General features: G+C 50.1%; 2 protein-coding genes and 1 pseudogene across 2 annotated transcripts; 1 reads left to right on the forward strand and 2 right to left on the reverse strand.

Moving 5' to 3' along the window:
- Window positions 1-311: 311 nt before the first annotated feature.
- On the reverse strand, window positions 312-1,056 carry LOC125507022 (thaumatin-like pathogenesis-related protein 3). Its single transcript, XM_048671724.1, has one exon. It carries the CDS (start codon window positions 1,006-1,008, stop codon window positions 493-495), a length of 516 nt encoding a protein of 171 aa, XP_048527681.1. The 5' UTR covers window positions 1,009-1,056; the 3' UTR covers window positions 312-492.
- Window positions 1,057-7,047: 5,991 nt separating this feature from the next.
- Window positions 7,048-9,945, reverse strand: LOC125506633 (annotated as a pseudogene).
- A 1,247-nt stretch (window positions 9,946-11,192) lies between these two features.
- Window positions 11,193-11,904, forward strand: LOC125507024 (thaumatin-like pathogenesis-related protein 3). The gene has a single exon (XM_048671725.1). The coding sequence runs from the start codon at window positions 11,239-11,241 to the stop codon at window positions 11,752-11,754; it is 516 nt and encodes a 171-aa protein (XP_048527682.1). The 5' UTR covers window positions 11,193-11,238; the 3' UTR covers window positions 11,755-11,904.
- Window positions 11,905-12,364: the final 460 nt, after the last annotated feature.

Consider the following 12,364-nt stretch of genomic DNA (forward strand, 5'->3'; position numbering starts at 1 on the left):
AGTCAAAAGCTAGAGTGACAAAAACAAAGTTTTTTGCAAAACATGGGAAGGGTGGCTGTTGTCCAAAGCAGAAGAACCTAAAGAACTAAAAAAATATATGAAACTAAAAGGGCTTCTTAGAATAGTCTGTATGAATCTTGAAGATACGAGGAAGCTAGGGTCTAGATCGATGGATCGGCGACATCAAAATAATGGGGTGTTGTATTTTTTGCTACGATAGCGTCCTTCTGTCCTTGGTGCCTGGTAGTCAGTTTCTAGGTGCGCTAGCTGTTGATCGCGCATATGCTAATAAATCTTGAACATATTAGAGATGTGAAATTAGATATTCTTTACCTTTATTTATGGACTTTATTGGCCACTCGTACACGTATATATCCGCGGCCGGGGCCATTATTACATGGAAAATGGAAGTACAAATATTATGGTCGTATATCTGGTCCGTCCGTGCCACGGCACGCATGCGTATGCGTATGGTAGAGCTATACTAGCCCATCATGGGCAGAAGACTATACTGAACCTCCTGTTACCGCTGCAAGCTTTGGTCCTGACGTCGTTGGGCTGGTGGTAGGCGTCGGGGCAGCTGGAGTCGCGGCACTGGATGTTGACGCCGGTGCTGCAGGAGAAGTCCATGGGGAGGTTGTACCCGTCGATCACCGAGATGTCGTAGTAGTCTGTGCCGCCACCGAGGGTGAACTCCGCCAAAGTCAGCGGGGGCTGGCCGGAGAGGGTGCAGGAGAGCGCGCCGCCACAGTCGCCGGTGCTGCATCTCCCGCTGTTGCCGTTGAAGCTGCAGCCGGTGCGGCCCCAGATCCTGGCGGAGCTGGTGCCGTCGGGGATGTCGAGGTTCCAAGTTTGGCCGTTGTTGAGCTGCCGTCCGCCGCCCACCGGGGTGGCCGCCGGCCACACAGTGAAGGAGCAGCGGTTCGTGATGGAGAAGCTCCTGGCGCTAGCCCCCGTGGTGAGGGCCGCGGCAAGGAGGAGGATGAGCGCCGACGAGGAGACGGCCATTGTTTCTTGCTTTCTTGATTGCTGTGGTATTGTTGGTTGAATGGACGGGATAGCACGTGGTTATTTATAGTACGTAGATAGCTAGAAGAAAATTCAAGATTAGTGGGAACTGCAGTTTCCTCTACATGGATACGTATGCGCCAGCCAATGCTGGCTGAGAAAAATCTCCAAGCTTCACTCCGTCGACGAGCCACTTCACAGTTGGTCTTTGCTACCCCCACTGAGAGTGACGTCCGGCGTAGCTTTGCTAGCTGGTATCTTTTGAATTTTCTCTCCGTGTCAAGTAGGTTGGAAAAAATTGCAACGTTTCTTGTTATTCGTCTTGTGCTGGAAAATATGGGGGATCCGAGAGGGACGTGCACGAATCGATGGAGTCTATACCCTTTGCATGCGGCTACTTGATCTTGCAGACTAAAAAAAACCGGTAGGCTGGAGGTATGCAGCTACCAGTGGCGAATCTAGATAGAAACTGGAGGGTGGGCTCAAAGCCTGTATCATGCCAATATCTGTTGGGTTGGGCTTGCAAGTGGCTGAATTGGGCCATGAAACTAGTAGTAAAAAAATTCTTGCAGTGCTGGAGGGGGGGCTCAAGCCTATTAAAGCCCCCCTAGTAGATTCGCCCCTGGCAGCTACGGTTGGATGACGTCCTCTCGCATTCGTGTTCGCGTACTGGTCCCCCCCCCCTCCCTTCCCCGTCTGCGAATGGATGCAGAAGAAAATTTATGGGTTGCCGTTGGATGCCCTTAGCTAGTTGGTATCTTTTGAACCTTCTCGTCGTGTCTAGTAGGTTGGAAAAAATTGCAATGTTTCCTGGTTATTGGTCTTGTGCTGGAAAATAAGGGGCATCTGAGCGTGCACAGATCGATCGAGTTTGTACCCTGTACATGCGGCTACTTGATCGTTTGGACTAGGAAAAAAACCGGGAGGCTGGATGTATTTGGCTATGCTTGAATGCGGTCCTTCCGCGTCCGTGTTCGCAGACTGGTCCCCACCCCACTGTCCATGAACGGATGTGGAAGAAAAATTGTGGGTTGCCGTTGGATGCCCTTAGGTAGCTGGTATCTTTTGAACCTTCTCACCGTGTCTAGTAGGTTGGAAAAAATTGCAACGATTTCCTAGATATTGGTCTTGTGCTAGAAAATATGGGGCATCTGGGAGGGATGTGCATGGATCGATCGAGTCTGCACCCTTTGCATGTGGCTATTCGATCCTGAGGACTAAGAAAAAATCCAGGAGGCTGGATATATGCGGCTACGGTTGGATGACGTCCTCCTGTATCCGTGTTCGTGGATTGGCCCCATTGTCCGCGAATGGATGCTTGCCGCCGTCGATCGATCGGCATTGTAGCAATTATAAAAAAAAACGCGGCTCTGCTGCTCTGCTCTATTTTCATGTACTATGTATATGCTTCAATTTGGGTTCCCGTCCGTCTTCCCTTACTCCGGCGAATGACCGTGGGGCTGGCCCGTTCACCTCCTCGAGCTTCCTACCGTTGTCCCTGACCCGACCACGTCCACCAGAACCAAAAATCGACCCCATTCCACCTATGCTCCCCTCTTCCTCGTCTCCGGTCAACAAGTCGGCCGGCCACCAATTCCGAGCAAAAGCAGCCGCCTTTTTCTCCGATTCCTCGCACCAATATACCATCTCCATGACACGGGGAGGAGAACGACCTCCATGCAAACTGCACGTTCTCCGCACAGGCGAATGAATGCATGGCGCGGGGAGGCATTTCTCTACAGGACCGAGGTGCAGCTTGCCGCCCTAGTCTTCCCCGGCATAGCTGTTGCCATTGCCGGAGTCCATGCCTCTCCGGGGACTCAAATTTTATCAAAGTTTCAAAAAGCCGGCTATAGACCAGCTATAGTGGTTTGAGCAGATGCCGCTATGTGGCATAGCCTGCTAAACTTGCAAAATAGTTGGCTATAGCGGGCTATAGCCTCGCTATAGCTAATTCATAGGGCCACTGCTATTTGCCATAACCCGCTATTTTAAACATTAAATTTTATGTGTAGACTAAAAAGAAACAGAGAGAGTACTATGCTTTAATTTCGGTTCCGGTCCGTCTTATGGGCTTCGGCAAATGACCATGGGTGCGGCCCTGACAAGAAGTCGTCGGCATAGAAAAAGCTGTCGGAATAGCCAGTTATTCCGATAGTGCTTCGGCTAGGGGAATGGATGCATGGCGCATGGCGGTGTCCTCCTCTAGCCAGAAGGCGTTTCTCTATAGGAGCGGGGTGCAGCTCGCCGCCCTCGTCTTCCCCAGCCCAGCCGTTGCCACTGCCGGAATCCATGCCTCTCCGGCGACTCAAATTTTATCAAAGTTCCAAAAAGCCGGCTATAGCCCAGCTATAGCGGTTTGAGCAGATGCCGCTATGTGGCATAACCTGCTAAACTTGCGAAACAGCTGCCTATAGTGGGCTATAGCCTCGCTATAGCTGATTCGAAGGGTGACTGCTATTTTCCATAACACGCTATTTCAAACATTAAATTTTATATGTAGACTAAAAAGAAACGGAGTTAGTACCATGCTTCAATTTTGGTTCCCGTCCGTCTTCCGGGCTCCCGTGAATGACCGTGGGTGCGGCCCCGACAAAAAGTTGTCAGCATAGAAAAAACCGTCGGAATAGCCAGTTATTCCGATAGTGCTCTGGCCAGGGGAATGAATGCATGACGCCTGGAGGCGTCCTCCTCCAGCCAGGAGGCGTTTCTCTACAGGAGCGGGGTGCAGCTCGCCACCCTAGTCTTCCCCGGCCCAGCCGTTGCCACTTCCGGAATCCATGCCTCTCCGGCGATTTATGGCGGTGGTTTGGCTGCCGATGCCTAGCTCGTCTGTTGTCGGCCCCAATGTTCGACCGATTTACGTGCTCCAATTTATGTGCTTTCCACCTCCTTCCAGCGTTCGGCCACGTCCACATGCACACCATCGATCGACCCTTCCAACGCCAACGACCTTCTCTTCCTTGTCTCCAGCCAACGACATGGCCGCTACCGATTCCAAGTACCAATTAATAACCTCCCCCACACACCACGGACCCTTCCATCAACCCTCCAATTTTTCGCACGCGGACCTTGCCATCGATTCGATTTCATGCTCACCGTCTTCCCTAGCTGGACGGAGAGGAGAAGGACCTCCCTGCCTGACCATATTCACGTGATCTTGCCATCCGAATAGAACCCATCACCGGCGAGCTCCTATGTTTGTCTCAGACGCGCTGCCACGCTCCAGAGCCAGGCTTATTTCCCTAAGACGCCCTCTGTGTCCGAAGTTTTATTCCTTCCCAGATCTGCAATCCTTTTGAATTATTTGGATTGCTTACCACATGTGTCCGTAAATACCCAGCTTAAGTGCAACAATATCATTTTCATACTAAGAGCATCTCCAACAGAGACGGAGCGCTAGAATAGTTTTATAACGCAATTGTAGCACTTTTAGCGTGCCGCGGCCAACATTGATTTTCCACATACCTAAAAAGCGCGCCCAAAAAAACCAAGCAGTGCAAATTATGAAGCGTGCGCTGACCAGCGCCCAACATTTGCAGCGTGCGATAGCGTTTCTAAGCGCGTGCGCTTAATTCTTTTGTGCGTGCACTATTTTGCAACATTTGCTGGGCGTCTTCGGCGCCCAAAAAAGGACGGCTTTTAGCGTGCGGAGCAGTTTTTGGGCATATGTTGGAGATGCTCTAACTCCTATCTTCTCTTGGATCAATACATAATTGCTGGTGGTGCATTGCAGATGACTGGGGTAAAGGATAGCCAGAGAGAATGGTCATGGAATCCTATGCACCGGCCAATGCTGGCTGAGAAAAATCTCCGAGCTTCACCCTGTCGACGAGCCACTTCCGCAGTTGGTCTTTGCAATCTCCACTGAGAGTGTCTTCCGGCGTAGCTTAGCTAGCTGGTCTCCTTTGACACTTCTCGCCGTGTCATATTGGTTGGAAAAACTTGCAACGTTTCCTGGATATTCGACTTGTGCTGGAAAATATGCAGCATTTGAGAGGGACGTACACGGATATCGATCGAATTATTTTGTATAGTGGACAAACTAGCGTTCCCTTCTCAAGCTAGCTCCTCTCCATCGACTTGTTTTTTCTACACAAGCTGCCAGAGTGAAGTTTTTTTTCGGACACAAGACAAACCGAGTGAAGACATCACAGCACGGCTCCATAAGTTTTCAAAACAAATATAGCTCCTGTTGATTTTCCTCATTTTATTCCAACAGATACTATGTTTTATTTTTGAAACTGCATAAGATTTGCTTCATCCATTAATTAAGAAGATAATAGCCATGTATAACAAAATGATTTCTCTCCCAATATTAGTGTCCCTAATTTCTTGGCACCCGCTATGATCCAAAGATTTTATCTCGTCCATGATGATGTTCAGCAAGACCGGACTAAGAATTAACTTTTGGTCATGCCAAACCTTCCAAACCCTATGCTCCATGGGAGAAAGAATATAACTCTGGATTTGACTCCATCACATCTCGCGCACTGACTCCATCACACCTCGCGCGCTGACCGCATCCCCTTCGAGCCCCTCTCCGCGCACGACATCGCCTGCATGGCCCATGCGCCGCCCACATATAGCCCCCGCGCCCGCACAGCCGTGCACCGCTACCACCAGGCTGGGTAACCACCTCGGCATCCAGACTCCACCTCGCGCAGCAACAGGAGTGCTCCCGCCTCGCTTTTGGAAGGAGGCATGCCGCACCTGCGGCAAGGGCTGGCTACAGCGGCGGCGTGAAGGGTAGGCAGGGAGAGGCCTTGCGGCAGGTGGGGCTAGGTTTACCCCGTGGGGGTCAAAGGGACACAACAGGTCTTGCTAATGGAAGGAAATTGATTGCGCAGGAATATAAAATTGGATGTATGTAATATCGTCGTCCAGTTGCGCATTCATGTTGTTATGTGTTTACCTGGTTTTGTCATGCGTATGCATGGAGGGAAGAAAAAACGTCACACTAGAAAAATAATTGGGTCGATGAAGCAGTAAGTTTAACAGAACACTGAGAGGCAAACATCATGCCAGAGTCACGGTAATGGTTGTGGTAGTTAGTATTTCCATGGGTTTACCTCGGGCTATTGGCTGTTGTGAAGTCAGAGTTGTAGTAGTGGAGTCCCGATGGCAACGACGACAGACAATGAGTGGTTCGTTCTGTAGTATTTTGCCGCACCAACATTGTGTTACCCCCCTTCTTTACTAGATGAACACTATTTAGTTCCACTTATCGTTTTGTTGTACTAATAGTCCTGAACTATCATGTGACTTTTTTTTCAAGTACTGTTGCAATTGAATTAAACCAAATCAATAATTATTTTACACATCCATACACATGCCACTCTAAGTAGCATTTAGCTTTCAAAAATATACATAGAATGGCATAGATCACGGGCAAGACAGTAGTCCATTTTCTTAAAAATATATGTATATATATCTAAGCAAGAGTGATTAATTATTGTGGGGAACTCAATGTTGTCTTTGTTGTCCATTTGATGTACTTCATTTGGATCCTTTTTAGCATGATGACAACATCATTCATCTTTATCCTATCACCAGGTGAGTCGTTGGAGCAGAGCAAACCAACTTCCAATACTGGCAAAACACAGTTATCGTGCAAGTCGCATCTTGAAGAGGAAATGACTGGTGAACCCATAGCCTAAGGCTCAGTTCTCCAACGAACATAGCATCTGTAGGCTTCCTTCCAGTGAAGACTTCAAGGAGCATTATTCCATAGCTAAACACATCACTCAGTCGTGATGCTTTTCCATATGATGCATACTCATACAAAAGAAAACGATGAACAAAATTTAAACATGATTCATTAGTCAAAGGAAACGGATATGTATGTTAAGCAAGATAGCCAATCTTAAGGACCCAACTAAACCTGGCATGTTGGAGGACATCGTTGAGGATATGATCACCGTGTAATAACCTTGCAATAACAAAGTCTGCCACACGTGGAGTCATGTCCTCGCCAAACAATACATTGCTTGGCTTCAAATCACAATGCAAGACCACTTCATGGTATCCATAGTGCAGCTACTCCATTGCTATTGACACATCAAGCATAACGCCCAGCCTCTCGCGGAATCCAAATTTCCTATCTCCAACCTGCGAGTGGTGCAATACCGTGTCTATGCTGCCACTGGGCATGTACTGTAGCACTAGCGGCATGAAGTCCATTTAGAACATGTGCCGACTATCCGTATCAGGTTACAGTGTCGTGCCATGCGGAGTACACGACACTCGGCATCAATCTTATGTCGAGAACCTTTACTGCAACCACTAAACCGCTGCTGAGCTGGCCCTTGAAAACTTTTCCGAAACCTCCAGAGCCCAACAAGTAATCTTCACTAAAATTATCAGTGGCACGGACACAGTGGAGGTGAGTGATTAATTGATGGCCTACCGGGTGTCCCAGATCCATTAAAGCTTTGAACTCGCCTTTTTCATGTTTCTTTCTGATTGATAGGTACCAATAGTATAAGGAAAAAGTAATAGCAACGAGAGCTATAGTGATACTGGGGAGTACGATTTTGAGCAAGTGATAATTGTAATATGGAGGCTTGTCTTTACTGAGTTGCGAAAATGGTGAGGACGGAGACGGAGGGAAACCACACAAGCCAGAGTTGTTCTCATACTGACTCTCCGGGAAAGTGACAAGGGATCCAAGCTCCGGTATTGATCCATTCAGCCTATTGTATGACAGATTAATCTCTTACAGGTCCAGCAAGGAGAATGAAGTTGGGATTGGGCCTTCCAACGGATTGTGTGACAGGTCAAGCACTACCAGTTTCTTGACACCTCCAAGCTCCTTAGGAATGGCACCAGAAAGCAAATTGTGTTGGAATAATCCAAACATATGATACCTACGATTAGGTAAGTTTGATTAGAACGTTGTCCAGTTGGACTTTGCATGGCACATTCTAGTTGGAGTACTCTCTCCGTCTAGGACTTTGCATGACACATTCTAGTTGTAGTACTCCTTCCGTCTAGGTGTATAAGTCATCTTACGGAAACTAAATAATCCTTAAACACTTAGGCGTGATACATTAACTTTCATCTCATTTTTTGACATAAATAAAGGAATCAACCAATGAAACATGCGAGGCGTGTATGCTTTCAATGACTTGAGACTACCAAACCCGAAATGCAACGGAAAGTTTATTGCATGCAATGCTATTAATTAGAAAATAAACATTAAGTTCTTTCATTTTCCCTCCGCCTTGATCGCGATGCACAACATAAGATGATTTATACACCTAGATGGAGAGACTACCAAGTATTTGAGTCTATACGTATAGAAGCTGGAGTTCGAGTCATGTTAGGCTTGTGATCAAGCTTGCCGGTGATTCGTCCGGAGAGGTTCCTTTGTGCGTCCGTATTGAAAGTCTTGTACGAGTCGGATAGCTAGCTCATGAGTGAGGCCGTGTATATATATACACCAGGTTGTGTGAGTTTTGTAACACCGTTAGAAAATAGAAAATGAAATAAAGAGAAAAGATGACACATCAGGGATCCTTGGCTATCAGTTTTTGTGCGCAATGTGTTCATCATGATTTGATGTGATTGATCCTGTGAATGAATTTTCAATAAATTGTGCCCAAGATTCATGACCGTGGGGTAGAACATGTTTCCAAGCTCCTTGGGGATCTCAGAAACTAGCTGGTTGAAGGAAAGGTCTAGGAATATCATGGAGCCATCTTCAATGGAAGTGAACTCGTCCATGCTTCCCAAGTACATGATGGTGAATTTGCACAGCTTCTTGCTGGACATCCGAGTTAAGTCCTCCGAACAGCCGCCGCCAAACTCGAGCAGGCTCCCCTTGTTGCGACATTCACTGCTCTGCCGCTCGTCGTTGCGCAAGAAGGCATATGGTCGCCCTGTGACGAAGCCCGACGACATCTTCCTTGACTGCCTCGCCAGCTCCAGCGGTATAATTCCATTTAGCTGGTTGTCGTTGAGGTCCAGCCAAACTAGTCTCTTGCAGGCTCCTAGCTCCGGCAGTATCAGGCCTGAGAAGGAGTGGTTATTTAGCTTCAAGATTATTAGGTTGTTTGGCCGCCCGAGCCATGCCGGCACCGGGCTGCTTTCGAGCGATAGCCAGTTCAGATCCGAGCAGTTCATCAGTTTGTTGAAATAAGCCACGGCGTGTGTGGTCGGGCTCGTCAGGCGCGACGGATGCGCGCGGGACAGGCGAGACGCACTGGTGTTGTCGGGCTCGTCGGATGCGTTGGTGACGCGCGGGACGGGCGGGACGCAGCAGCGTGGCGTGTGTGTAGTGTGTCTACTGGTAGCGTGTAGGTCTAAGTGCACGGGTTCGTACTTGTGCCAGTTTGAGTTAGTCTGCAGTTTGTTAGTGCATGCAGCAGGGGCCGTTGGAGGCAGCCGCGTCGTGCGTATAGGAGTGCGTCGTCCGCGCGGCCGGAACGTACGGATCAAGTTGCATGTGTAGATGCATATGGTGTTTGTTGTGTACGTGCGCGTATCGGCCGGAAGAGTTGCGTGGGCGCTGCGTCGCTGTATGGCTACAAAAGGCCTTGTAATCATTGATGTAACCTTAGCCAGCAGAAAGAAAAGGGGCGTTTGAGCGCCCGGGCGTTGAAGCGCCGGGCCGTTGGTCGTCAGAAAAAAGTGATGCGTCTACCTCCAGTCTAGCGTGAGAGAGAGCGGCAACAACAATTGGTATACATAGTCAGGTTCGAGGGGCGGCTGTGGCGCGCGGCGGCGTCCGCGATGCGCGCGGTGCACGGCGGACATAAAGGTTTTGGCGTCGGCAACGCGCGGCGAGTCCACGGCGGTGTGGCGTGATGCCGGGCGCGCGGCGAGCGCGTGACGTCGGCAACACGCGGCGAGTCCACGGCAGTGTGGCGTGATGCCGTGCGCGCGACGAGTAGCGGCGGTCGCGGAGACGAGAAGGTCGCGGAGGACCTGCATGGTGTCGCAGAGGCCGCGGCGGCTCGGCGCGACCACCGTGGAGGCGCTGCGCTGCGGTTGACGGCGCAGCGGTGCAGGGCAATAAGCGCGGCAGCGAGCCAGACGCGATCGGTGCGTGTTATGGGTGTGCACCGGATGTGTCGGGCGCGTCGAGACCGTGGGAGTGGACCGCGTCGAGGCGCTGGACCTAGTCACGCAGATCGCGTACGTGCGCGGCGGGAGCGCGGGGACGTGGGGAGTGCGGCTACGACGACAACAACGACGACGGACTCCTCCAGGCCGTGGCTTAAGGGGTGTGTGTTGAAATAAGCCACGGCGTGTGTGGTTGGCCTCGTCGGGCGCAACGGATTCGCACGGGACGGACGGGATGCACTGTTGTCGTCGGGCTCGTCGGGTGCGTCGGTGACGCGCGAGACATGCGGGACGTGCGGGACGCAGCAGCGTGGCTTGTGTGTAATGTGTCTACTAGTAGCGTGTACGTCTAAGTGCACGAGTTCGTACTTATGCCAGTTTGAGTTAGTCTGCAGTTTGTTAGTCCTATGTCTGATTCTATATCTGATCAGCTGATCTACGTAGTTTGATTGATGTTGCATAATTTAGTATGAATATAGAGGTTCGGGTATAAGGTACACCGATGTGGACCACGTGATTTGAGGAGTGCGCGGTCATTGTCCGCGGACGCGCCCGAATGCGTCCGCGGACGTTTGAAGGGGTGGATTTGTCATGTCCGATTATAGATACTCTTAATAACTCCATTCAGTAGTGAACATCAGACAAATTTTTTTTTTGCCGGGTGAACATCAGACATTTCGTGAGCTGCCATATGTTTAGTGGCATAAACTAGGCTAGTGGTCTCAAACCAAACCCACCACATTGTACGTATAATATCTTTGGTGCTCACTAAAGCAGACATTGCAATACATGGATAGCCATATGTTTAGTGCCGGGCAAACATATGTTTAGTGCCGGGCAAACATATATTTTTTTAAGCTACATGGATAAACATGTACTAGACTTATTTGGACGTCCCTGTCAAATACACACTCCTTTTCCAGGCCGAGATCACTAGCTAGCTAGCAACCGTTGCAAACTTTTTCCAACCATTCTCGCACGGCGATAAAGCTCAAAGATACCGTCGCTCTCGGCGTGGCGGCAAATTTTGCAAAGCAAAATGTTCACTTTTCTCTCTAGTTCTCTTCACCCCGGTCATCTATAAATAGGCACGTAATAGCTAGACAAGTACAGCAAGCAGCGACACTAACTATCGTAGTGATACATCCATCAAACAAAATAATGGCGGCCTCCCCGTGGGCGCTCATCCTCCTCCTGGCCGCGGCCTTCGCCGCAGGGACCGGCGCGACGACCTTCTCCATCACGAACCGCTGCTCCTACGCAGTTTGGCCGGCGGCCATCCCGGTGGGCGGCGGCAGGCGGCTCAACAGCGGTGACACGTGGAACCTCGAGGTCCCCGGCGGCACCAGCGCCGCCCGGATCTGGGGCCGCACAGGCTGCAACTTCAACGTCGACAGAGGGAGCTGCGCCACCGGCGACTGCGCTGGCGCGTTGCACTGTGGCCTGTCTGGCCGCCCGCCGGCGACACTTGCGGAGTTCAGCCTCGGCTCGCAGGACTACTACGACATTTCGGTGATCGACGGGTATAACGTCCCCATGGATTTCTCCTGCAGCACCGGCGTGGCGCTCCGGTGCCGGGACGCCGGCTGCTACGATGCGTACCATCAGCCCAACGACGTCAGGACCAAATCTTGCGGCGGTGGCAACAGGAGCTTCCGTGTTGTCTTCTGCCCATGATGATGACCTTACGATGCATGACGCGTACGAGATGGCTGGATTGTACGGCTCACATATATGTACACGGAGTGTAAGTGTGCGACGATCGAGCGAGACACAAGCACATTAAATAAACTGTTGAATAAAGGTAAGGTAAAAAAATTACTAGTACTCCCTCTATTTTTCAGTTGGCTACAGACTTCATTAACGGGCATCCGAGGTCCGACGCGTCCACGGGTCCGCCCCCGAAAATGCTAAACATTCGGGCACCTAAAGCCCCTTACAAGCAACTTCCAACAAACAAACATCCCCCCTCTAAAAAAATGTAGGGAGTGGGGCTCGCTTTGGCAACTGAAATCCAACCACAAACTTCCACGTCACATTATTTTCAAATCAACCGGTAAAACCCCTACATGTAGCATTACTGGGTCCACCACTGTCCGGATTTATTGATTTTGATTAGCTCAATTGTAAAAATAGCAGTGATGAGGTCATTTTCGGTCTTATGGAGGGTCGCGGACGCGGTCTGTTTGCATTCCTACGCATGGAGCAATTTGGCGCGGTCGTGGTGCTCATGGTAGAGGAATCAAATGCATAACGGCGACCGATCTTAGCACTAGGGCCTTTACCA

The sequence above is a fragment of the Triticum urartu genome, chromosome 5 (assembly GCF_003073215.2).
Source record: "Triticum urartu cultivar G1812 chromosome 5, Tu2.1, whole genome shotgun sequence".
In the NCBI taxonomy this organism is placed as follows: Eukaryota; Viridiplantae; Streptophyta; class Magnoliopsida; order Poales; family Poaceae; genus Triticum; species Triticum urartu.

Bases quoted from the DNA above. Each gene is read 5' to 3' on its own strand.
- LOC125507022 (XM_048671724.1), bottom strand. From the start codon at position 1,008: ATGGCCGTCTCCTCGTCGGCGCTCATCCTCCTCCTTGCCGCGGCCCTC.
- LOC125507024 (XM_048671725.1), top strand. From the start codon at position 11,239: ATGGCGGCCTCCCCGTGGGCGCTCATCCTCCTCCTGGCCGCGGCCTTC.